Source organism: Scardinius erythrophthalmus, assembly GCF_964197995.2.
Source record: "Scardinius erythrophthalmus genome assembly, chromosome: 10".
Lineage (NCBI taxonomy): Eukaryota > Metazoa > Chordata > Actinopteri > Cypriniformes > Leuciscidae > Scardinius > Scardinius erythrophthalmus.
In genome coordinates, this window is record NC_138230.1 from 5,768,188 (window position 1) to 5,796,140 (window position 27,953).

Here is a 27,953-nt window from a genome sequence, read left to right on the forward strand (position 1 = left end):
ATTATTTTAAAGTTTTTATTTTAATAAATAATTTAAAAGGCACTTTTACAAACATTTACTAAAATCAGAAAGATTGAACAGAGGTGCTACAGTTTTCCTTTAGAGAGGGTGTGTGTGTGTGTGTGTGTGTGTGTGTGTCTGTGTGTGTGTGTGTGAGAGAGAGAGAGAGAGAGAGAGAGAGAGGCAGAGAGAGAGAGAGAGAGAGAGAGAGAGAAATTGAGAGAGGCAGAGAGACAAGGAAACAGAGAACAAATAATGTTAGCCTATGCAATCATATCTTTGTGTAGGCTAGTTGACAATAATAGTTTAACACATTCATAACAGAGATACCAACAGTTAAATATTGGGTTAAAATAAATCAAACACATTGTAATGGATTCTCCTTGCAGATAAATACACTCACAGAATAATTGCACTCACTCACATCCATATACAATAAATACCACAGGGCTGTCACTCCTGTCGCTGTCATCAGAGGATGACACGTCTCCAGATCCAAAAAAATCACTGACTAGCCTTAGCCACTCTTGATGACCAGCAGCAGAGCTTAGGTTAGAAGCCTCTAGTGATTTCAACGCTTTTGGCGACTTTTTGGCGACTTTGCTCTCTTTTGACAGTGACATTTCTCAAATTAATAATATTTAATCTTTCTGAGGAGATCTGCTAGCTTGTTTACACATAGCGCTACGAGTCTGACAGGAGGATGGCTGGACCAATCGCGTGCCGGTCAGTCGAAACGGGGCTTCCCATTGACAAATGATCAGCGTTTGTGTACATTTCTAAGCTCTTTGATTGGTTCTATACAACGTGAAACACCATATTTGGAGAGCAGAGACGTTTGAGGGGATTCCCGGGAAATGCTCAGAGGTGATGAGAGGAGTTGAGAAAAGCAATATTCATTTTCAGCGAATTTAGTAAAACTTTGTAAACTTTAATAGTCATTTAAATACCTTTACTCAGTTATCTGGACTACGAAACTTTAGGAGATTATTTTTGAATGTCTGTTCTTTGGATTTTAGCAAAAACATTTTTTTTTTTTTACATCTATTATTTCATTGTTTTTCCACATAATCGGCCCATATCTTAAAATGGAACGTTGCGACTTCCGACTCATTTCGCCAGATCGGGTCACATATATTGATTTAAAATTTTTACGACGTGTTTTGTGTGAGAAAGCTTTATGAGGAGGTCATTAATATGTAAGCTTTTCTCACCTGAGAAAGACAAAGACCCTCCCCTAACGGCCCTATTAGGAGCTATCAGGCCCTATCATTCTGAGCACCCTTGCACAAAGAATGAGGAGATTTAAAAAGGAATGGCTTTTGGATTGTTTGGCTTTATTTACAACACAACATAATCCAAATATACACAACAAATGACAAAAAAGCACACTATTGAAAACAATGATCCAAAGACAGAGACCTATGTGCCATTCCTATAAACATTGTACAAACCTTTCATTTCCAAGGTGTTTGATTTTCACTTTACCATGTTCATGTACAGATACTCATGTGAATTTTGAAGTCAGCAGGACTCAGTGGCATCTGTGCCCTGAAAGGAAAAAAAAACATGAACATACTGATATCAAGAGAAAGGCCTGCACGATTTTGGGAATACATTTTAGATTTTTCCGGTTAAAATTGCTTTTTAAAATTCACAGAATACACACACACACACAAAAATGTTTCCAACAATATATAATATAATGAACACCAGGTTTGTTGTGCCTTGTAGGCATAGGCTATGAGCAGTGCTGCATAAAATAATAACAATAACCTATAGCAGCCTATAAATCTTCCAAAAGATTTCAGTAACAACTAAGCTAGAGAAAAATATATTGATTATCATGTTACTTCAAATGTTTCCATTCGTTATGATGATATGAAACTTATGAAGTGTGGTGTTTTGTTTTTGAGGTAACGAGCACGTTCGCGTTCCATGTGGAGATTTGCATGTGAATGTCTTTTGCGCTCGTGGGCATGGTCAAATAAAAAATAATTAGAAAGTGTTTGAGAAGCTGGACATCTTGTTGGTTTTATACAAATTACTTAAACAGAGAATATTTGTTTTCAGTTTGAATCCGATCATTTAAAACTACACACTTAAATGTTTATAAAGGTATATGGCTCATAAATGTGTGACAAGTATTCGCTGAGTTTTGTTTCAGTTTATAGACGTGCTCAAGAAAAAAAAGTTCACCGCAACGGGGAGGCAGAACGCACACCCTGTTTATTTTCTTTATTTTACAAAAGCACAATGTTTTGATTTGATTGTAAGTGGACACATACAAAAGTAGAAATATCACAGATTATTTTTTTATATTTCTTTTTTCTGTATGACCATAAATGACGGAGTAATTTAAGTTTATTGTGCTACAATGTGAAGAAAATCCAGCAAAACGTGCCGGCGCATTTGCCGACCTCAGAGGGTTAATATGATTCTTTAGGGTCTAAATGAAAAGTTTGTAATACACTTTAATTAAAAATTCTCATTAGTATTGTAAGAAAACACTCATTTTACCTGGTCAAAAACAGCTCTGTTTTCAGCACGCCGTTTAAGTGCATGTGTCTTTAAATGATAATGAGCTTTGCTCACCTCGCCCCTCTGTTCTGTGGGCGTTTTGACACAACAACACACGTGGGGTGTTGCCTTGAAAACAGTTGAGGGTATATTTTGAAGAATGGCAGCGGGAGTCTTTGAGGACACTGTGCAACCGTATCAATTTTTTTATTTTTTTTTATTTTTTTTTATTTATTTATAAAGGGACCATGCACAATTTTTAATATAAAATTTCCATTTCATGTATTGTACCGGATTTAGCCAAAGGCTATTTTTCATCCGTAGTCCCCCAGCCAGGTCAACGCTAACACAACATTACACAGACAATACCTGTGTTCACATACAATAAATAAATAAATACATACATACATACACACGTACTGTCAGGGCCATAAAAAAAACATAAAATAATGAATCAGTCAATTAATTTAACTACAACAATCTCAATGGTTACATGATTGGTTCAATTTTAAAAATGATTTTAACTTCAATTTAAAAGGACCATGAGCTCTACACCCTTTTATGTCCTCTGGTAGAGCATTCCACTGATTAGTGGCTTTCACTGCGTAAGATGATAACCCAAATGCGGAACGACGAAAGGGAACCAGACAATTACTCATAAGTGATAGTCTGGTAGATCTTACAGAGGTTTCACAGCGAAGATGAATAAAGTCACGTAATACAGAAGGAGCCAGACCATTTAAGATTTTATGAACCATACACATGCTTGAATAAAGTCTAAAATTGTCAAAGTCAAAAAAATTATATTTCCCTATGATCCTACAAGAATGAAAATGGTTAGGTTTTTTATCTAAAATTTTTAATGTCTGTTTATATAAAGATTTCAAGGGTTTAATAACAGTTTCACCAGCTTGATCCCAACATGTCAAACAGTAAGACATATGAGAGAAGATTGTAGCATGCATAAAAGCCTTAGCTACATCAAAAGAAAGACATGGTCTAATTTGTTTGCCATATTATGTTTAATATTCCTCACCATTTTCTTTACATGTTTTTTAAATCTGAGATTTGAGTCCAATATTATACCAAGATAATTGAGCTCATTTACTATTTCTATCTTTTCACCATTAATACATATATCAACATCAGAAGATTTAACGTTTGTTTTAGAGAAAAAAATTCCTTTTGTTTTACTGATGTTTAAACTAAGACATGACTGTTCCAGCCACTGTGTAATCTTTTCTGTAGCAGCTTTTAACTTTTCAGCTGCTAGTTCTGCTGTTTTCGCATGTGCAAAAATAACGGTGTCATCAGCATACATTTGTGCTTGTCTCCCTTCACACTGTTGCGGAAGATCATTGATATACAAACTAAATAGTAAAGGACCTAGTACTGATCCTTGGGGTACACCCATTGTATAATGCAAATCACAGGACTTAACCCCTTTAATTTTTACACATTGTTCTCTATTTAATAAGTATGAGGATACCCATGCTAAAGCTTCAAGTGAAAATTGAAATGTAGACAATTTAGAAAGGAGAACTGTATGATTAACGGTATCAAAGGCTTTACGTAGATCTAAAAATATAGCCCCAACAAATCCTCCTTTGTCAACTTTAGATTTTATTTGCTCTATAAAATGTAAAGTAGCTGTTTCGGTAGAATGATTTACTCTGAAACCAAACTGCATACAATGTAGGCCAGCCTCAATGGTATTAAGATGGGATGTCAGCTGTTCAAAAACAATCTTCTCTGCAACCTTTGAGAGTACTGGCAGTATGCTTATGGGTCTGTAGTTACTAACTTGATAATGGTCTCCAGATTTAAAAATAGGAGTAACAATTGCTTTTTTCCATGCAGTAGGAAAAACACTACCTTCAAATGACAAATTAATTTGAACCGGAGTCGGACACGGAACAAGATGACGGCCCGAAGAAGTTCGACTATTAAAGTCCAACTGAAATCAAAATTGACCCTATTTACTTTGTTAGCGCATATTACTAGTCTTGTGGTGAAAAATTAATCCGTGCAAGTTAATACACAGAAAAAAATTGTTTGCCGTGGTAATCTTTAATCAAAATCTGAAAAGTTGCTTCCGGTCTGGAATGGCGTCCCTTCTCTGATGATGTAGGTTTGACGGCTTGGGTTGGGAAACGCTTAACCACTCCCCTCAAACCGTTAGTCTGCAATGAGCAAGAGATGGAGAGGAGGAGCGCTAGAGTAAAACCCTGCCCTCTGTTCAATATTCTGTTTCACTGGGAAATACGTCACAACACTGGAGAAAAGTCGTTTGCAACTTCCGGTTCACATGGACTTTAAGGCTCGAACAGGACGTTTCAGAATGGTTGGTTAACGTAATGTCACTTTGATCTATCATTAGCCGCTTTTCGACCGGAGGAACCTTTTCACAGTTCCTAGAACTATTGGCTAAAGTACCCGGATGTTGGCGTGTTCGCACCGCAGGAAATAGGAACGATTTTAGTTCTAGGAACTCCATTTGGAGGAACTAATTTAGGTCCTACTTCAGAGTAGGGTCTAAACCAGCACTATAGGAACTACCTGTGACGTTAGTGTACGCTGATTGGCCGAACGCACGCGGAACACCAGCACCCGCCATTTTTAAAACAGCTATAATGTAAACACGCAGATTATAGCCTATATATTTACTCCAGAAACTAACTATACAAACATGGAAAACAGTGATAGATGGGCCTCTAAACCTTTATGCTAAAGAGAAAATCCAACGCAGCTTTGAGGGGACCAAGTCAAACATGATTATGTATTTCTGCCCAACTAGCAACACTGGACATCAACCACACGGCATAGGCTAATAACCTTTTTTTCATATACTGTCTACTTTCTATAACAGTTCTATCTAAAAACATATTAAACTGTACTGTGTTAAACAGATCGCTAAATAATAAACACAGAGAATGCGAGCATTGTTTGCTCTGGCGTTCTCAGCGCCGCCAAAATAAAGGTCCGTCGCGCCGTCAAAATAAAAATCACTGTGCTTGCGTCACTCCCTTACCCCTCCTACCAGTTCCTATGGACACTTGGCCAGTGCGAATGCAAACAGCAAAACCGAGTTTGGGGGAGAGTAGTTCATAGAACTGTTTAGAAGTGGACAGTTCCTAGAACTAAGTTCCTGTAACTACTTGGTCGGAAAGCGGCTTTTGTGTGTACTGGCAGGGTAGAGCAGTGAGATACGAATGCTATGTGTTTACTGATGTATACGTTAGTTCATTGACAGATTGATGTTACAGCTAATGGTCATGAAAAATTATTCGCGCAAACATGAAAGCATTGACGTTGATCATGGGGAATATTTCCTTCGAAAACAAAACTCAGCCACTGCGTCTTCAGCGGTTCGGATTTAGGAACATCAGAATGACTGTGTTTCTTATTACACCCAAGAACAGAACACCACAATCGCTTAGACGCCATTCTGCTCATAGACAGTGCTCCATCGTATCAACAATGCGGACTATGATTGACAGCTCGCTCTCAAGCGAGGGCGGGTCTGTGTTGAAACGCTGCTGTCAATCAACAATCGTGGGAGGGGCTTCCGACCATGTGACATCACACAGTCAGCCGGCTTGATTTGAGATGGGGGAAAACATATAAGAACATTTAAAAAAAAAAAACACTGGATGGATTTTTATTTTATGATGGTTGTGTACAGGCACTGCCAACACACATTTCAGCACAATCAACCTGTAAAAGTGCATGTACCATTATATGACCCCTTTAAATTTCTAAAAGCTCTGCGAAATTTCCAGATTTCCATGCCCATATCTGGAAAGGAAACAGTCAGGTGGGAATTATGAAAGGGAAGTGAAATATGGAGAGGGGGAGAGAGATTTTCGAGGAAGGAAAGACAGAATCGCAACTTGCCTGAAAAAAAGCTCAGTTCCAGCTCCTCCGTTTTTTGGTTGCTTTATTGTGAAAAATATACTCAACTGAACTGCATCCACTTTGTTATTTGTCATGATTTAAAGTTTTAATTTTTTTATTTTAGGTAATTGGTGGTACAATTTATTTCTGGTGATAGGTTGAAACCTATCTGGCGCCCGAATTTATGGTAATTAAAAATTGGGATGAGATGCCACTGTTACACTTTGATCATGAAATGCAGTTAAGAACATTATAACTGTGATAACTATGAACATTTTAGATTGCAAGTGCAATCTATCACATACATAACATTATAATGAGAACACAAATGTAATAGAATGTTGTAAATTCTCTGAGCTTTAGTTTTTCAGTGCGCTGTTAAAGGAAGAGTTGTGATACACCAATACATTTCTACATCAGTAGTATTGCTGCTGGCTATTAAAAAAACACTGTTAGGAAAAGCATAGCCATTTTCACTGTTTTTGCACTAATGAAACGGTCCCTTTATTTAAAAAAAAATAATAATAATAAAAAAATAATTATATATATATATATATATATATATATATATATATATATATGTATATGTATATGTATGTATGTATATATTATTATTATCATTTTTTATTGTGTGTGTGTGTTCAATGGGAAATAGTAGGCCTACTACAAGTCAGCCAATTAAAGGAAAAGAGAGCATCGAAAAATTAGCTTTTCACTGTAATTCTCTGAAAACCAGAGAAGATGGGAATTATCTTTGTTTGTTTTAAACTGATACTTTTTTATGTATCTATCTGTGACAGTGTGTTTGCAAAATCTATATCTACTAATAGTATAGTACACTGATGTCAGTTATTTGAAAATTTCTAAAATAAAATAAAATAAAAAAACCTTCCTTATAAGTTCCGTTGCTTTGTACATGAATGGCATTAGGATAGTCTTGAATGCATTGGTAGATAATATAATGAACACCAATGGCAAAGAAGTTGCAATAAGTAGAAAGAAAGGTGAGTAATTTGGAGTAATTTGGAAAGATGACTTGACATTAAAAAAACCCATTGTACTTCTTATAAAGAGTAGGAGTGTACTTATCAAACTCTCTCTCTCTCTCCCTCTCTCTCTCTCAGAGGTCTGCATCTGAATCGCGCTGAGAAATGAAACTTCTCTCTGTTCTGCAGAATATTTCGTTTTCAGATTAATGACGTGTTTCCACCGCAGGAACTTTCCTCAGGAACTAGGGAGTCAGTTTGGACTGGTAATCTGTGTGTTTCTACTGTAGGAACCAGGGTGTAAATGCATTTCCTGTGTAAATATTTCCCCTCCGAAAGTCCCTGTTGCGAGGAAGTAGGGGAAAAACCTGGAAGAAAGTAACAAAGTAATTTAAAGCTATGACAATACGTTCAGCCAACAATGAGCTGCCAAATATCACGTGATTTCCTTATCGTTTCCCGTGGTGAGGTTCGGAAAGCAGTTTTCGAGCAGGGTAAGTTTTCTAAGTTGTGTTTTTCCAGTAATGATCAATCTACAGATTATTTAGTGCTGAAACATTTCTTAAAGTTTGCCTTGTTAGAGTTTTTCAGTAAACAAGTAGCCTAAATCGGGTTTAAGTGTCATGAGTTCCAGTCAGGACGAAAGAAATACTTTTGTCGTGCTGTTAATGTGGTGACTTTCTGTTGCAGCATTTATTAAAACATGTTTATGTCATATTATATCCACAGAATATGCCAAGAGTGAGGGTCAGAAAGACAGACAGAGGTCTGATTCAGCCAGACATTCATGAGAGGGCATTTCTGGACATATCTGTCTTAGGGAGAAGACTAGACCAAGATTTGTATATTCGTTAAATAGATTTTTTTTTTTTTTTTAATTTTTTTTTTTATTGACATTACATTTAATTTTTCCACTGTCTGTAAAGCTGCTGCAACATGTAAAAATCCCCAGTGCAGGATCAATAGTCTTATTTTATCCTAATCATGTCATAAACAATCTCCCACTAACCTTTATATAGGGGAGACCGGGGATGGTTGTAACAGTTTAGACCTTTCTGTCTATATCTTGTAGTACTTTGAAGTCAGTGTGTTCAAAATGTGATCCAAACTAGTTACAAGTGTCTGCTATTAAATGACATAGCTATTATCTTTGCAACACAAACAGAAAATGCATGGTTTAGTTTCAAACACGAGGAGTGAAATGTTACAATTCACCCCATAGTCTGGGTTAGTTGTAACATACCCTGGGGTGAGATGTAACATTATGATATCCACCGGGGTGATATGTAACATAATGAAATAAGGATTTTGACAAAAAAATTTTTTGAAAGGTTTTTATTCAACACTGACTTTTCAATATAACTGATGTGTGTGTGTCACTCTTAGTCTCAGTGTGTTTGTCACTCTCAGTCATAGTAATTGACCATTATAAATTGATAAAATTATAATAAATAATAAATAAAATAATAATAATAAATTGAATAATAAAATTGTAAATTTTAAATAATAATAATTAATAAAATTGAACACTTGAACATTGTGTGTGTGTGTGTGTGTGTGTGTGTGTGTGTGTGTGTGTGTGTGTGTGTGTGCACGCATGTGTGACTCTGTTGTTACTCTGTCATAGTAATTGACCATAATAAATTGAACTTGAACACTTGAACATTCTATTTGTGTAAGCATGGTTGTTACTGTCAGTCTATAGTATTGGCCATAATAAAATTTAATGTTTCATTGTTGTTACAACTAACCCAGAGTCTTGTTGTTACAACTATCCCAGAGTCATGTAGCCATGAACTAGCTCACCTTACAGCTAACAAGCAAAACATTAGCACTAACAACTTGCATGGAAAATATCTACACAGACACACAATAAACATAATAAAAGTTTGATGAGTTTAACTACAAAGCAGAAATTCCCATAACAAAAACAAAAAAAAGTAAAAAAAGTAACTTTCTTATCTCAAAATTGTTTTTTCCACTCTATGTGCTGTGTCTGCCACAGGGCTCTACTTTATCACATGTGGAATAAGAACTAAATTGAGCATGTGAGAAGTGAATCAGGTGATTTGTAACTAGTTCCTGATTGGACAGATTGGAATTGTTACGACCCGTGTTACAACCATCCCCGGTCTCCCCTATATATATATAATATATATATATATATATTATTATTACTTTTTTAGGTGTGCAGATTTGCATATGAGTTAGCCAGCAGATATGGTTGTAAATATCCGAGTGGACGGGACGCCACAGAGATGGTGGGAAAGGACCGGCTCACCTCCTTCATTGAATGAAACAACACATTATATGTTCGCAGACTTCAAGCCTCCAGCTTGTCCCGTTCCACTAGCTAAAAATGTAATACAGATATAGAGATAATAAAACAATAATGTAAATAAATAAGTAACTATATACAAACACTAACAATACACACACATCTAGGTATTAGTGTTGTCAAAAGTACCGACTTCGGTACTGAAATATTTCAAATGTTATTGAGCACTGTTGAGCGGAATCATAAACTCCTCTGATTGGCCATTGTGTTCACATGCTCATTAAATATGTCTGTGATTGGCTACAATGATCAGCGCTTAAAAAACATGTTGTAAATATACATCAATGACGCTCTTCAGCGAGCGCTTACACACACACACACGAGCGTTTGAAAGCAGGAGTCTATCAGCGGATCGGTCCTGCTTGGCTTTCAAATGCTTCTGCTTTCAAAACACTTTCAAATGCTCCTGTGTGTTGATCATTGTAGCCAATCACAGACATATTCGATAAACTCGTGAACACAATAGCCAATCAGAGGTGTTTAATGAGGCTCAACAGCGCTCAAAGCCTCACATTTTTAAAATTTCAGTACCTACTTGGTACCGAAGTCGGTACTTTTGACAACACTACTAGGTATATAAACACTTACAAATGTTCATGAAAGCTCATCAAAGTGACCTCTGGGGAGACCTTTCGCACCGGTATTTAACTATTACTAATTCCTAGAACTATTGGCGGAAGTTTCCAGATTTTGGTGCTTTCACACCGCAGGAACTAGGAACGATTTTAGTCCTAAGAACTCCTTTTGGAGGAACTAATTTACTCCTACTTCATAGTCGATCTAAACCAGCACTCTATGAATAATCTGTGACGTTTGTAAGACTTGAGAAATTAGATAAATGCCAGGCAGTCTACTTGAGGCCCTGAGAGGACAGAGGACCTCTCTGTAAATTAACATTTGACCTCCCCCTTGTGTACTATCGAGACGAAAGTCTCACCTCCGAGTCATCCTAATCTACATTTCATTCCCTCATCCCTCACTCATCTCATGCTCAGATCACCTGAATTCACCCAAGAAAATATATAGTTTAATGTGAATGATTATCATCGAGTATTATACATGTTTGGTATCATTTGAAATGTCTCAGTGCGACTGGTACAAATGTCTCATTTCCAAATAAGTAAAACAAAAGATAACAAGGTTTTAAGAGTTTAGAGATAACTGGCACACAAGGAAGGTGGTCTCCAGGCAAATGGTCTCATACCCCCAAAAGGTGTAACCTCTGAATGTAAATTTCCATTGTTAGCAGATGTTTCCATGTGAAAGAGGTTCTGTCTATATAATTGAATGCAGCAAAAGGTTTGGGGCCTTTTTGTAACTCAAGTTGGCCCATGATGCTAAAGGCCTCATTATACTTCTGCGTCGGACCTACGCCGGAGCCTCTACGCTGTAGGCAACGTGTTGGTTTTCATTTATACTTCTGCGTCGTTGTCCACTTTGACGCGCAATTACACTTGCAGAGGGAGCATGTGAAACCCGAGGGAGCAGTCCTAGCAGACCAATCACAGCGCTTGCGTCCGCGTAGAGTTGACGCGTTGTTAAATTTTTGGAGAGGTGCACGTCAGGGTACGCCGAAGGGTACGCGCGCTACACACAGCCTACTACGTAGCTACGGCGTGAGTTTGACGCAGAAGTATAATGAGGCCTTAAGAGTGACCAAAAACTGGTATGTCTGGCTTTGACAGATACACCGTTTGGTTTTTGCTTTGTCCTGAGTAATTTCTTTATGCATGCTTTATGCATGTGGACAGATGATGAGCAATAACACCGTGGCGACACGTGATAAAATGCCTCTTTTCCATGTTAATCAGAGTTTTTGTCCTAACCGGCGACACGCGACAAATCTATTTTAGAAACGGTTTCTATTTTTCTGCGACTTCGCGCTGGAACAACAAACACAAAGTGTACCGATGATAATCTCAGGTGCTGTTTATGTGCTTTATTTAATGTTAAAAGCGTGTAATGTGACTTTGAATATCATTTAGTGCTTCAGCTTTGAGGCTGTAAAAGCAAAAATGGATAATTCACCTCAGATCTTAAAATTAAACAAATGGAAACAAGAACATTCTTCAAACTGTGAACAAACAAGTGTATTCTTTGACAAAGATTTTTTTAGTAACTCAGTAGCCTGTGTATTTGAATAATGTTTAAATGGTGTAATATTTGTGAATTTGAATATGTACTTATCCATTCTTGCGAGTGCCGTCGAGATTTCTCTCTGGTGCCGTGCACTCGCCGCGAGACTCCGCCCACACTCTGTTCTGATTGTCTGACTCCGCCCACACACTGTTCTGATTGGCTGTGGGTTTTGATTGATTTTTACTCATCTCGCGTCGCGTCTAGTGTGTACAGACAAATTATTTGTCGCTGGAATCTTATCGCATTGTGTCTGGTTAGGACACAGTGTAAGTGTCTGTAAATGTATAAAAATGTTGACAGCGATTTTTCTCGCACTGAATGTTGCAGGTCAACGGCGATTCCCACGGACTCTCCGGTGAGAGCAGATCTGGAGGAGGAGCAACAGAAGAGGATCTGGAAATAACAATCATACTGTGTAGGAAATAAACATTGCATACAATTATGTGAATTGGGAAAGTTTTGTGGAACTGAAACCAAACTGGGTTGGGAGAAATATAGATGGTGGTAAATGTGTACAGCAGCTGATTTTGTATATAAACTGCTTTGCTTGGAAAATTTCTTGACATTACAGTTTGTTAGTTTGCTAACTAAGCCTATCTGATGCAAACCACATCTGAGGAGAACTTTACATGGAAAGGCATGTTGTATGATGCCATTTCCTATAAATGTTTTCGCAACCAGATAAACGGAAAAAAGCAGCAGGTAGAAAAGCTATAAAGGAAGTGAGAACAGCATTTGTGGATCAAGTCTATGAACTATTCGGATCTGTTGAGACAAAATGGAAAAATGTATTTTCTTCTGTGTAATTTGGTTTGTAAATATGCAAACCTCTTCCAGTGGTAAATTATCAAACTTTAATACTTTACATAATGTCATTATTTTAAACCTTTATAGTAATTATTATAAACATCTCTCCAGATTTGTCAGCACAGGGATCTTCTGATGTGAGAGTTCGGTTGGGAGAAAACATCATTCTGAACTGCAGCATGAGAAACAGAGATGAAATCGCCTGGTATCGTCTCAGATCTGAAGAGCTCGTTCTGCTGATTTCTGCTGAGAAGGACAAAACCGGGAGAAGACTCCTGACCACTTACAATCAAAACAGAACTCGTATGAAAATGACAGCAGACAGTTGGGTCACCAGAGTCTCTTTAACTATTTCTGGAGTAACAGAATCAGATTCAGGACTTTATTTCTATGGAATAAAGTCTGACACTCCAGAGCTGCACTTCAACAAACCCATCAGACTGGACATTGAAGGTAACAGATTTCAGCTATTAAGCTATTTGTTATGAGAGCAGCACAAGTAGTTTATATCCTAAATACATACATATACACACACACACAAAATATAAAATAATATATATGTGTGTACTGTGTATGTTTATATGTATATACTACACAAATACACACACATTCATTGCACAACTCCATTATTTGAGTGAAAGTATAGACACTTCTGGTGAAATATTATATTATTATGTAAGATATATTATATATTATGTATTACAGGTAATACAAGTTAACTTTAATGATCATCATTCATAATGTCTTAATATTAATTCAAAAGCAAAACAAGTGGAAAAAAAAAGATATTAGGGAGTGAAAAGCGTCCTCTGAGACTACCTACTGTTTATAATGGTAATTTAATATTTTTGTTTTAAATAAGTCAGTTTTCCTACATCTTGAAACTTTTAGTTCTATAAATGGGGATTTGATGGATGAAAAAAAAATCTTTTGGTCACCACATTAAAAATAACATTTAAATATGATATATATGATATGATGTAGTACTTGTAAGCGTTTGACTATTTCTGTCACAATACCATAGTTACTGTTAGGTAGTGCAACTACATTAAATCCATAGGGAATGTTGCTGATTTGTGGACTTAAAGCCTTCTATAACTTGTTCATTCATGGCACAATGTCTCTCCTGGTTTCCACGTCAGTGATGTTTGATCTGATATCTGTGTTTATAATAGAGAACTCTGTGCCAAATCTAAAAGTTTCTTATTGGATCTCGCAGCGAGTTTATTAATTCTGTGGTTAAAGTCTGGAGCCCTGCTACCATATGACTATCTTGAACTCATTTAATACCTGTTTAAAAGTTACAAAGCTCTTTTCAAAGTCACTATCATACTAGAAAAGAAAGGTTTATACATTGTGTTTATTTGACAAGATCCAGCTAAAACATATATCTGAAAGGACTTCAGGTAACATTATTAGCCCGAATATGTTTTTGTTTGTTAACTAACATCATTGTCGAACCTTACATTTTGCCATCAACTGATCAGTGTTCAAAAAATGCTGGGAAATCATTTAACTTCATGTTACCCTATAGTGTGATTACTGATAGGCTGTCTGCAAAACAAACAAACAAAAAAAAAACAATCATGTTTTAACAAGAGAAAAAAATCATCCACTGAGTTTCAAAGTTAATTGTCTTTCAAAGAGTTAAAAGTATGATATTTGTCTTTCATATATAGAGAAGTTAAGGTCATAAGTTTCCAGAAAAAATAATACTCAAGTGAAGTACAGATACTCTGTACAGAACTCAAGTAAATGTACTTGGTTATTGTACACCTCTGCATACATGTATTTAAAAAAAATGTATTATGGGAAGTCCATAAGTTGCCGTTGCGGGGCCATATGTGGAGGGCCCACATCTCAGGTTGGGGTGCCAAATCATTCCCTTCGCCTGGGACAGAAGGTCTTTCCTCAGGGGAATTGGCCAGGGTGCTAAAAACATGGGCGTAGTGTCTGTGACGTCACTCGTCGGTTCTGAAGAGCGTTTTTGAAGGCCAAAGTGGGCGGAGCCGGCCGTCACCATCTTGTTAGCGCGTCACTCCCGGATAAACGAAACTGGGCAAAGAAGCGGATTAGCTGAGGTGACGTGACGCAAACAGACAGCTGACAAACGGCTAGTAGTGACATCAGCGGCAATCCACCTGTCACTCAAGTGGCCACGCCCTTAATTATGCAGAACTTCAAGGCTTAATATAATTTAAACGGATGAGTTATAAAAAATTCACCCCCCTCACAGTCATCATGAAGGGCAAAATTAACTATAAAGACCAAAACCTCTTTTTGTACCAGTTTGCAAGCATGTTTTTCTCTGCTGTAAAGTTGGGTGTTTTAACATGCGTGTCTATGGGATTGAGTCTCTTTTGGAGTCTGTCTCTACTGGCCAGTTGATGAACTGCAGTTTAAGTCACTTCAGTGTTGGATTTAGCGCATCCCTGTTCTTCGAGAAGAATATTGGGCAGTGAGAGTTATATATTTGGCACCAAAGCATTCTTAGCCAGCTGAAAACGCCTAGCTGTGGACGTGGCGCTTGAGAGCGTTTTGGCAGCGTAATGTTTTATTTAAATTTTTTTACGTTGAGACGCTTTGCTCGCTATGATACAGAATACCCGCAGAAGTGTTACTAGTATCTCATTTAACAGATCTTTTGTTTCTGTGTTGTTCCTAAATAAAATGTCGATACTATGTAATGGATTTGCTCTGGCTGTTGTTTTAAATTATTTTTTTCCCGTTATTATGTGTGTTGTTGTCGTCTGTTGACGTTGTACAAGCAGAATGTGGCGGTTGGTCGGAGTGGTATTAGTCCCGCCCCTCCTCCACTGTGATTGGACGGTTGGGTAAAAAGTGACAGTGATGAGCGCTGCGTTTTACCCAAAGTTGAACATTCTTCAACTCTTGGCGACCAGTAAAAAAAGTTGAGCACTTCAGCGTGAAAAAGACGCTTAGCACCTCTAAAACAATTGGAAAAATACTCCAGGAGCGTGAAAAAAACGCTTCGGTGGACACCTTAATGTGAATCCTATGGCGAGATGAGGCCCGTTTTATAGACGGATTCTCCACCCATTCTGGCGGGCTGCCCACCGATTGGTTCACGCAAATACACTGCGTCACCATTGGTTCGTGCAGTTGCCACTGCTGAGCTAATAGACTCGCGGGGATTCCTGCTCTGCTATGGCTTGTGCGTTATTCAATAAAGGTTCAACATTCTGAGAAATCAAGCGTAGCATCAGTTCTGGCAGGTCACGTTAGTCAAGCTAACATGAGCTGATCCACTTGGACCTATAGGAATACAACGCCTATCACTGTATTCATATATATATTCCAGTGGCGGCTGCTGGTCTTTCAAAGAGGGGAAGCTCATTTTCGGCCTACATCATAAAAATTGTCCATTTATTTATACGTAAATTCTGCCCTATGTTCCTTTTCAAGAAAATGCTCTGTGACCCTGTCGTTCCAACTAGGCGTCTTTTCCAGTGACTTGACCAGTGTCCTCTCAATGGCAAGGTATAATTGTATAAATGTAATAATATAATAAAGGTATAAATAATAATATAATAAAGTATAATAATAATAATAATGATAATAATATTTTAATTATTTTAATAATTATTGTTTTAATTATTACTAATAATATTATAAAAAATATATAATTGGCTAAGTAATAATATAATAAAGGTATAAATGTATAGTTGTGTGAAATGTATTATGAAAATTTTCTACGTTTTTACTTCTTCCAACCCCTTTTCAGACATGTTAAAGGAGAACTCCGGTCAATTTTAACATTGAGCTAATTTTTTTGTACATTTGGAGTGCTGTCAATACAGAGAACAACGACAAAAATCGGTGTTGCCTACACCGAGTTATTCTATTTTTAAAATTTGCACCCTGTTGACTTCAATGGGGCAAGTAGTAAGCCTGCTTTTTAGCCTCTTAACATCCTTGATGTGTCATTACAAGTGCCCAGAAAATGTGAGTGATTCCTTCCGAGTGAACACGGGTGGATCTGACTGCAGTAGATGTTAGAGATATTAATAAAAATGAAGTTAATTCAGCCAGTGCTCATACCTTTGTTTACATCCTGTTTTCGGTGGAAGGCCATAGTAATCGATTGTCGAGTTCACGCGCGTGATCATTGGTAACTAAACCTATGCGCGTGAACTCGACAATCGATTACTATGGCCTTCCACCGAAAACAGGATGTAAACAAAGGTATGAGCGCTGGCTGAATTAACTTCATTTTTATTCATATCTTTCACATCTACTGCAGTCAGATTCACCCGTGTTCACTCGGAAGGAATCACTCACATTTTCTGTGCACTTGTAATGACACATCAAGGATGTTAAGAGGCTAAAAGCAGGCTTACTACTTGCCCCATTGAAGTCAACAGGGTGCAAATTTTAAAAATAGAATAACTCGGTGTAGGCAACACCGATTTTTGTCGTTGTTCTCTGTATTGACAGCACTCCAAATGTACAAAAAAATGAGCTCAATCTTTAAAATTGACCGGAGTTCTCCTTTAAAGAGTGTTAGTGTGTATGTGTTTGTGTTTATATGTATGCGTTTGTGTATATATGTAAGCGTTTGAATATGTATGTAGGTATGTTTATGTACCTGTATATGTGTGTATGTATATGGGTATGTATGTATGCATGTATGTGTGGGTAGGTGTGGATATATGTAGGTACATATGGATATGGATGTGGGTTTCTATGCACATATGTGTATATGTGCTCAATTTCTTGTGTGAGTTAAAGACTGGCTATATATGATAGAAACAAAGTGTATGAACTTGTTAACATGTCTGAAATTAATCTAATAAATACAAAAATAAATACAAAAAAATACAAATACAAAAATGGCTAGCAATTTCGACAAGCAAATACCAAGAAAGAGGTAGCAGCAGTTTGTCTTTCGACTATCACTTGAAAAATCCGCGATGGGACTGAGCTCCAATCATCACGCGGAAGCCCGGAGTCCGGGCCAGCCCACTCCCCGTTCACCCCCAGAGACGCTGAGCGTCCGTGGACGGGACATAATCGCAGCATTTATCCAATGACCGTCTAGTTTCGAAGCGCTGAAAAAAACTGTTCAGAGCAGCCCCATTGAAGTCAATGGACGCTGGGCTTCAACAGGGAAATGCACTGTGACGCTACGGGAATGTATGAGAAGCGAGTCAGCCGACCTGTTGTATTTGGCTGATTCTGAATGAACTCGTCTTTGAGATTAACGTTTTCTAACGCATTTTTAGTCAATAAAATGTTAACACAATAGTACATATTTGACCATTATTTTTTTATATTATAGGGGAAGCCGAGCTTCCCTTGCAGTCTTAAAGAAATCCCCACTGATATATTCACATATAGCTCCTTCATCAGTTCCCAGGAGCTTATTACCCCCCTCCCTCCCCAGCTCCACCTGTCATCAAGTCAAGTCCAGTCAACTTCATTTATACAGCGCTTTTAACAATATAGATTGTTTCAAAGCAGCTTTACAGAGATAATAGGAAATTACAGTAACAGATTGTTTTGGCTTTACAGCAGCTCTAGAATAAAGTTATTGTCCAGCTAAAGTTAGTTTTGATTGATTCACTTCCGTTGCAAAGATCATTAGTTATTAACTTAGCGGACGCTAACACGACACCGTTCTAACAGAAGACAGAAAACTTTTAATGTGTTCTTGCCATTCATTCTCACAACAACAGTGTTTGGTGCTTGAGAACACAAACCTTGAAACAGGGTCCAAGGTGCAAGCGTTGAACAATTTAGAAAAACGTTATCATCTCCGCGTAAACTTCAAAAACGTCACTCAGTGGGAACGCTGACGGCGTGTACATGCGTATTACGTGTTCAGTCTATAGGTATGAGTGTTTGAATATATGTGTACAGGCGTGTAATAGTGTTTCTTTACAAATTGACCTCTCTCGTCCAGTCAGGATCGGCATTCAGATTCCCCTTTGAATCAGAATAAATTCTCGAATTTTGTTGTACATTAAAATCTTGAATTAATGATATCTGCACTGCAATACATTCATGTTGGTTCTGTTCTGTTTACCCTAAGGATGGTTATTGCTCTTATACATGCTAGGCTGCCCAGAACAGAACCACACTGCCAATACAACTGTATGCTATTTGACAATAGTGGTCCTGACAGAAATGGAAGTTTTCCCCCCATCCTAGAAATGCAATTCGAGTGAACCGTATCTATGGGGAACTAGGCATCTCTCAGTGGTTGATTAAAAATATTAAGCAAAACAAAGTATTAAGAAACTTTTGAACTATATCATTTGTAGGGGTGTAAAAATATATTGTGTCACAATATTTCACTATACAAAAATGCATTAATATGTATCGTGGATAGTGACCATATGTATCATGGATAGTTCACCCAAAATAAAAATTACAGTGTGAGAAAAAATTCAGTTCTCTTACGAGAGGTTCTCTCGTACTGCGTAATATCTTACGCTATGGGGAAATCTCTTTTTTTCTGTGAGATACTGAAGCCAAAAATTATCCTTAATTTTGGAATAATGTAAAACGCGTTGCGGCAGCATGCAGACATAGGTGAGACAGCTCGCACGCCTATTGGCTTCCCTGCGGCAACTGCAGCAGCCTATCGGAAGGCCCCGCCAAACGGGCGTGGCCTTGGCCTATAAATATAGCTTCGAGAGGCTGGTTTAGCTGATTTTTATCTCTTCAGCGGAGCTCACGCATCACTGGATCCTGAGAGAAAGAAGCCGCAGCGTCAGAAAAAGCCTTTTCAGCAGGAGGAGCCACTGCATCTGAAGCCACTGGCCGCACCGCCTTCAGTCGCCGTTCCTGCTGCGCTATCCGGCGTTATATCCTTTTCTCCTCTTTTGTGTTTTGTGTGTGTGTGTGTGTGTTCGCCACCGCGACACACACTCTCATTGCACTAAAAGATTTCATTCAACCCCTAGCTATTCATGCAAATGCGTGGGTAAGTTTCCCGGGGTATCAGAATGGGTACTGAACATTATAGAAAGAGGCTATTCGCTACAGTTCCCTCGACGCCCCCGTCATTGCGCGGCGTGAATCGAAACCACGGTAGAAAAGGAAGTAGCACATCTACTTCGAACTGAAATTGCGAAACTTTTGAGCAAAGGGGCCATAGAGCCTTTATCTCAAGCTCAGAGCGAAGGGGGTCTATACAGCAGATCATTTCTGGTACCGAAAAAAAAGAAAACTGGGGTCTCAGACCCATTCTAGATCTAAGGCAGCTGAACAAAGAGCATTCAAAACGCCGGTTCAGAATGCTCACAACCATGAAAATCCTCTCGCAAATTCACCAGGGGGACTGGTTTGCGTCAATAGATCTGAAGGACGCGTATTTCCAAATACAAATAGCGTCAAATCACAGGCGATTTTTGAGATTCGCCTTCGAGGGCCAGGCATATCAATACACAGTCCTACCCTTTGGCCCAATGTGCATGTTGCTCGCTCCCCTGAAACTTCGGGGAATGCGGGTTTTGAACTACTTGGACGATTGGCTGGTTCTAGCTCAGTCACACTCAGAGCTCATAGAACACAGGACCATATTACTCGAGCATCTCGAGAATCTGGGTCTCAAAGTCAATTGGGCGAAAAGTTCACTGTCCCCCAGTCAGAGGATATCTTTTCTGGGCACAGATCTGGACTCGCTGTCTATGACAGCTCAGCTATCGCCACAGCGCAGACTGGACATTCAGTGCATGACGGAAACCTTCCACCGCGGCACTATAGTCCTGCTCAGCAGTTCTGGCTAAAAGTGTGAGTACCGCGCTGAGCGTGGACCTCCGGTCTTTTTCACCTCAAGGTCGCTCAGAAATGTGTCTCAGCTCTGAAACCTTGGAAAGCGATCGACTGGTACCAGTCAGGTGTAAGCCTGGGGACTTCCTTGAGCGTGAAGGTGGTGTCTACGGACGCCTCCACCTCGGGATGGGGAGCACTGCTCGAGGGCAGACCGTTCTTCGCCCAATGGTCAGAACGGGAAAAGCTTCTACACATAAACTGCTTGGAAATGATGGCAGTCGACAACGCGCTGAGGCGCTTTCGTCCCCAGATAACAGGACACCACGTCTTGGTCCGTTCTGACAACATGTCAGTGGTAGCCTATATAAATCGCCAGGGAGGTATCAGGTCCCGAAACCTTTACAGGCTGACGGAACGCCTCCTGGTTTGGGCTCAGCACAATCTGCGCTCGCTGAGAGCAGCGCAACGTGCCTGGCCACCTGAATGTGGGACCAGACAGACTGTCCAGGAACAATGTTCCAGCAGCAGAATGATCTCTGGGAGACATTCGGCAGAGCAGAAGTAGACCTTTTTGCATCTCAAGAAAACGCTCACTGTCCGGAGTTTTTCTCCAAGAGCAGGGATGCGCTGGCCCACGTCTGGCCCTGCTGCCAGCTCTATGCCTTTCCCCCCGTCGCGCTCCTACCTCAGGTGTTAGAGCGGATCAGGGAAAACGGATGCTCAGTGCTACTAGTAGCTCCATTCTGGAAGAACCAGGCCTGGTTCCTAGTTCTGATGCAGCTGACGAGCGCTGCCCCATGGCCAATACCAGTGAGGAGGGACCTCCTCTCTCAGGCCAGGGGCTCGATCTGGCATCCTCGCCCGGAGCTTTGGTCCCTATATACGTGGGCCATCAACGGGTACCCGCTAACCTCCCGGAGGGAGTGTTAAACAAGATCATGCAGGCTAGGGCCCCCTCCACGAGACGGCTCTATTCCTCGAAATAATCGGTGTTCTCTAGCTGGTGCACAGCCCGTGGCTTTTCACCCCCAAATTGTGAGGTGACCGAGGTTCTCTCCTTCCTACAAGAGCTATTGGATGAGGGCAGAGCCCCATCCACGCTCAAGGTTTACTTGGCGGCAATAGCAGCGTTTACTAAACCGACGCTTGGCCAGTCACTTGGAAGGAACGATCTGGTCATTCGCTTCCTTAGAGGAGCTAAGAGGTTAAACCCTCCCAGACCTCCCTCAGTTCCCATGTGGGACCTTTCTACGGTCTTGGAGGCCATGAAGGGTACCCCTTTTGAGCCGATCCAATCAACGGATATCAAACACTTGTCTTTCAAGACAGTGTTTCTTCTGGCTCTCGCTTCAGTAAAGCGTATAGGGGACTTACAAGCGCTCTCAGTGTGCTAGTTTGGAGTGTATGGAGTTTGGGCCAAATGACTCGAAAGTCATACTCAAACCGAGGCACGGGTATGTTCCTAAATCCCTCAACACATCGTTCAGGGCTCAGGTGATTTCCCTGTCCGCCCTGCCGGTCTCTAACGAGGAAAAGGACGCCAGCTTCCTTTGCCCGGTCAGGGCATTAAGAGCTCATGTGTCTCGCTCGTCTGTCTTCAGACAGATAGAGCAGCTCTTTGTCTTGTTCAACGGACGTTCTAAGGGACTTGCCATGTCGAAACAGAGCCTATCCAGATGGATAGTCTCTATAGTGCTGGCTTACGCCTCTAAGGGCTTGCAGTGCCCGTTAGGTGTCAGCAGTGTTGTAATGTAACGGAGTACAAATACTTCGTTACTGTACTTAAGTAGAAATTTCACGTATCTGTACTTTACTTCGTTATTTAAATTTATGTCAACTTTTACTCCACTACATTTCCTAGATAAAATGTATACTTTTACTCCACTATTTTCCACTCAGCATCTTCGTTACTCGTTACTACAAAATAAAATCAGAAGAAATGTGTGCGACTGCAATAAGGGAGGTTTGGCGAATCACTGCTCCTAGATTGCAGTACGCACGCTCCGCACGGCGCGCGCTCTATTTCAGCGTAATGCTTGTTTGCTGCCATGCCAAAGGAGGAGGAAGCACAACTGAAACCGCCATGGAAGCATAAGCACCTGTTGGAGGACCTGGAGCACGTTTAACCAGAGCTGCCAACTCTCACGCATTCACCATAAGACACACGCAATTGACATTTTTCACACGCTCTCACGCCACACATGCATTTTCTCATGCACAGAAAAATCGCGAAGCAAAGAGGGCACGGAGACTGACAGACTAGACAAAGCAGGTTACTTTATGACAACTTACCGAAATGTATATTCCTCATACATAATATCGATCAATAAGTGTTTTTCATCAGCGTGAAGAGGTCAATAACATAGCTGAAGGACAATTATGTCACATTTACCTCAGGAACGCCATTTAATAATAGGCTAGCCTATAGCACAGTTGGCAAGAAAAAAAATAGCTATAGAGAGTATTTTGCTAAATATGTGTTCTATATTACATATTTATTATATTTTTACTTATATCATTAAAGTATTTATTATAATAATAAAAAAACGCATTATATTTAATTACTTTTAACCTTAAATAATAGCTTACTACCAGCTGATAGGGCTCTCTGTATGTTTACAGCATTAGGTGAGTTGTTTTTTTTTTTTGGAAAATTAACGCCTATCTTGTGTAGCCTACCTAATATTTATACAAATGAGTCAATATTAAATCAAATCACAATTGAATTGAAATAATAAAAAAGCGTAGCTTACCAGAAATTGTCCCATGTTAACATTGTAACATGTCACTAAACCTAATAAAATTCAGTTTAATCACAAAAATGTTAGTGACAATCACAATACACTTATTGTGATGCAATTTTTTTTAAAGTCCCTCCAGTTTTTCGCGTTTCCGTGATCGCTGAATTCAACGCATAATAATAAAAAATAAAAAAACCTTTTACTTTTACTTCAGTTACTTAAGTACATTAAATATCAGAAAATTACTTTTGATACTTAAGTACAGTATATATCAGATACTTTAAGACTTTTACTTAAGTAATATTCTAAAAGGTAACTTTCACTTCTACCAAAGTCTTTTTCTAGTACGATACTTGTACTTTTACTCAAGTATTGCTTTCTAGTACTTTATACAACACTGGGTGTCAGAGCGCACTCCACAAGGGTCATGGCCTCGTCGTGGGCTTGGTCTTGTGGGATTGCCTTGCAAGATATCTGTACGGCGGCAGGCTGGGCCTCCCCGTCTACATTTATAAGGTTTTATAACCTAGAGGTTCCCGCTTTGCAAGCTAAGCTGCTTTCGGTCTAATAAATCGGTATTGTCTGCCCCGATGCTTTCGGCCCAGAATACTGAAACTGCTTGAGCAAACGCTCGCTGATCGATCGCGCAGCTCTATGGGCAGTGTGTAAGACCCACTGTATTCACCAGACTAGGCCAAGTTTTTCACCCTGGCTGTGTGGAACACTATCAATATAATTGCTCCTTATAGGATGCTATTTATTACAGGAATGATGCTATTCTAGCCCCTCTTCCTGGACTCTCTGTGAGTCCCTGATGATCGTGTACTATGAGCCCCGGGCACTTGCCCTTGGGACTTTGGTATTGGATCTCAGCATGCACAGCGTTTTACACTGTGTTCCCCATAGCGTAAGATACTACACAGTACGAGAGAACCTCTCGTAAGAGAACGTACTCGGTTACTAACGTAACCTCGGTTCTCTCTAGAAGAGGCAACGAGTACTGCTATAATTTGCCGTGCCTGCACACGCTCTGGTTCACTTCGACGATAAAAAAACAGCTAAACCAGCTGTCTCGCCTATGTCTGCATGCTGCCGCAACGCGTTTTACATTATTCCAAAATTAAGGATAATTTTTGGCTTCAGTATCTCGCGGAAAAGAGATTTCCCCATAGCGTAAGATATTACGCAGTACTCGTTCCCTCTTCTAGAGAGAAACCGAGGTTGCGTTAGTAACAGAGTACGTTTTACAGAGTTTTAGTGTCAATACTACATTAAACTACTATATATAATGTTGAATTTAATGTTTAATTTTTTTATTGGTGAATATTTGTGGGTCCTGATAATGACAAATGTCTGATGTTGCCAGTAAAAAGTGGCCATCATTATCATAAATATATCTTGTCAGAGTTCAAGCAAATTCGTTTAAAATAATTCTGTATTTTCATCTTCAGAATCATGAATATTGTTATTCTGGTGTCTCTATTGTCCAATGCTTTGGGTTTCTAGCACAAGTTCAAGAATATTCATTTACACACACAATGTAATATCAAATTAGCATTTTACAGAACATTTTTTGTTAACCTTTAATATATGTCTTGGAGTATGATGTATCGCAATAATATGGTATTGTGAGTTCAGGATCGTGATATGTATCGAATCGTGACATGAGGGGATTGTTACACCACTAATCATTTGTGTAAATTCAGTTATTTGTTTTGTGCACTAATAAACATCTGTTAAAAAAACTTTAAGACTTTCAGAAACACCGTTTAAATAGATTTCTGTGTTTTTAATAAAGTGACATATATTTGTCTTTCTTAAACAGAACTGCCAAAAGAAGAGGACATCACAGGTAACATCTTGGTTGTTTAATTGATTATGTGTAAATCCAGCACTTCTTCTAACACTGTCTGGTTGTGTATGAATGTGAATAACTCTTCTGTCTCTGTAGATGGAGTGAGAGATAGAAAGAGTGAGAGAAGGAAGATTTTCTCAATGTTTCGATTTTTGTTTTGCACCCTCAGATTCCAGATTTTCAATAGTTGTTTCTCAGCCAAATATTGTCCTATCCTAACAAACCATACGTCAATGGAAAGCTTATTTTTTCAGCTTTCAAATGATGTATAAAGTTCAGTTTAAAAAAAATTACCCATGTTTTTGTGGTCCAGGGTCACACACACACACACACACATATATATATATATATATAAAGAAAAAAGAGTGCATGTACTTTTTTTGTAGATTAAATATTAAACTGGGAAGGGCAACAGCACTTGCATATTGTTGTCCTACTGTTAGTTTTGTCTGCTAAATGAATAAATGTCATGTAAATATATAAATGCATCATTCATTCATCCATTTGTGTAAATTCAGTTATTTGTTTTGTGCACTAATAAACATCTGTTTAAATTTTTTTATAAGACTTTCAGAAACATTGTTTAAATAGATTTCTGTGTTTTTAATAAAGTGACATATATTTGTCTTTCTTAAACAGAACTGCCAAAAGAAGAGGACATCACAGGTAACATCTTGGTTGTTTAATTGATTTTTGTGGAAATCTGGATCACGTCACCAGTCACGAGTTCCACGGGTATATTTGAGGCAATAGCCAATAGCCCATTGTATGGGTCAAAATTAACGATTTTTCTTTTATGGCAAAAATCATTAGGATATTAAATAAAGATCATGTTCCATTAAGATATTTTGTAAATTTCCTACCGTAAATATATAAAACATTTATTTTTATGAGTGAATGCAGCACAATCGCCAACATAAATTAACAACTTTAAAGGTGATTTTTATAATTTTTTGCACCCTCAGATTCCAGATTTACAATAGTTGTATTTCGGCCCACTATTGTCCTATCCTAACAAACCATACATCAATGGAAAGATTATTTATTCAGCTTTCAGATGATGTATAAATCTTAATTTAAAAAAAATGACCCATGTGACTGGTTCTGTGGTCCAGGGTCACACACATAAATATATATATATAAAGAAAAAAGAGTGCATGTACTTTTTTGTAGATTAAAGATTAAACTGGGAAGGGCAATAGCACTTGCATGTTGTTGTCCTAATGTTAGTTTCACTGCTTCTCTTGCTCTCATTTGTAAGTCGCTTTGGATAAAACCGTCTGCTAAATGAATAAATGTAATGTAAATATAAAAGCGCTTTATAAATGCCTCATTCATTCATTCATTTGTGTAAATTCAGTTATTTGTTTTGTGCACTAATAAACATCTGTTAAAAACTTTAAGACTTTCAGAAACACCGTTTAAACAGATTTCTGTGTTTTTAATAAAGTGACATATATTTGTCTTTCTTAAACAGAACTGCCAAAAGAAGAGGACATCACAGGTAACATCTTGGTTGTTTAATTGATTATGTGTAAATCCAGCACTACTCCTAACACTGTCTGTTGTATGAATGTGAGTAACTCTTGTGTCTCTGTAGATGGAGTGACGGTGACGGAGCGTGTGTTGATGTTCGCTGGTGTTGGACTGGCTGTGTTTGTGTTTCTTCTGACTATAATCGTCGCAGGAGTGATCAGTTACCATCGTGGACAGCAGAAAGCGTGGAGAGCAGCGAAACAAGAAGCTCTGATGAATCAAAAAAATCCTAACCCTTATTTGACAATCTGAGCTGTGCACTGTCTGCCAGTAAAATCAGCATCACTATTAAAATAGACAGCTGTGTTTCTGATGACTTTATCTGTTCACAAGATTTCACCATCCGTTTTGAAAACCTGAGATGTGGCAAATGGTACTTTTTTCAGCAACAGTGAAAGAAATCATTAACAGTTGTGGTGATTATTAATTTTTTGTGGTTCATTTGTGTGTCTATGATATTTAGTTCAACATGAAAGCACTGCGTCACTACCTTTAATGCAATATTTATTAATTTAACAGATATAAACAATATTCAAGCTTAGAGTTCAAGCAGTGTGCAGTTTTTACATGTAAAGAATGAGCTCAAAAAAGATCAGCAGACTTTCTTGAATATCGTTAGACTGCATCTTTAGACATTATATGTTTATCTGGACTGATGAGCATTAATTTGCACACATAAGCTGAGTTTGAGAAAATAAAAATACAAACTGTTTTATGGAAAATAAAGCTTGCTTAAAAATGTAAAAAAGGAGACCCAAGATCTAGCTAGGACCAAGGAGCAGGACCGGAGCACACAACGTTTTAAAGGATTTTTTATTGGTACAAAACCACTAACGTTTCAACGCCCATGCGTCTTCTTCAGAGTCAAAACTTGGGTCTCCTCTTTTGATTTTTGCGTCTTGTTCCGTGAGCACCAACCAGGCTAAAGCGCAAGTGACCCCTTTCTACTGGCTTGCTTAAAAATGTGTTTTGATCAAATAAACAGCAGTAAAACTAATACATTTGATGTGTTTGTGCATTTTCTGTCAGGAATGTTTTCATTACTAATGCTAAACCTCCTTACACAAGTTTAAAGACGATGTCAGATCTGCCATCACACTCGGAGACACAAAAAAGGTTAATCTTTTGTTGTTTTTATTTATTTCATTTGTTACTTTGTTTATTTGTTCTTGAATTCCATTATGTTTTACTATATATATATATATATATATATATATATATATATATATATATATATATATATATATATATATATATATATATATATATATAATTTTCTCAGGGGAGCATGCCCCTGAACTCCCCTAACTGTACGTTCACATCGCCGCCGACGAGAGCGAATTTTGCCGCTCTCAGCCCTGCCACTGACGCCGTAGAAAGATTCGGGGATG

At 38.5% G+C, this 27,953-nt stretch overlaps 3 protein-coding genes across 5 annotated transcripts in view; all 3 read left to right on the forward strand.

Moving 5' to 3' along the window:
• The window catches only part of LOC308697125 (uncharacterized protein), a 450,215-nt gene that overhangs the window by 355,700 nt on the left and 66,562 nt on the right, over positions 1-27,953 (forward strand). The window lies entirely within an intron of this gene.
• LOC308697154 (uncharacterized protein) overlaps positions 1-27,953 on the forward strand; it is a 190,591-nt gene that overhangs the window by 44,476 nt on the left and 118,162 nt on the right. The window lies entirely within an intron of this gene.
• LOC308697172 (uncharacterized protein) lies at positions 7,640-27,557 on the forward strand. 3 transcript variants are annotated; one of them, XM_081376315.1, is made up of 7 exons: positions 7,640-7,897; positions 12,208-12,295; positions 12,799-13,140; positions 24,997-25,023; positions 25,666-25,692; positions 26,504-26,530; positions 26,627-27,557. In XM_081376315.1, exons 3-7 carry the CDS (start codon positions 12,867-12,869, stop codon positions 26,812-26,814), a joined length of 543 nt encoding a protein of 180 aa, XP_081232441.1. In that variant the 5' UTR covers positions 7,640-7,897; positions 12,208-12,295; positions 12,799-12,866; the 3' UTR covers positions 26,815-27,557. The 3 variants fall into 3 exon arrangements, with proteins under 3 accessions (XP_081232441.1, XP_081232439.1, XP_081232440.1); XM_081376313.1 differs by lacking the exon at positions 7,640-7,897 and having other exon boundaries at positions 12,162-12,295; XM_081376314.1 differs by lacking the exons at positions 7,640-7,897; positions 12,208-12,295 and adding an exon at positions 12,442-12,719.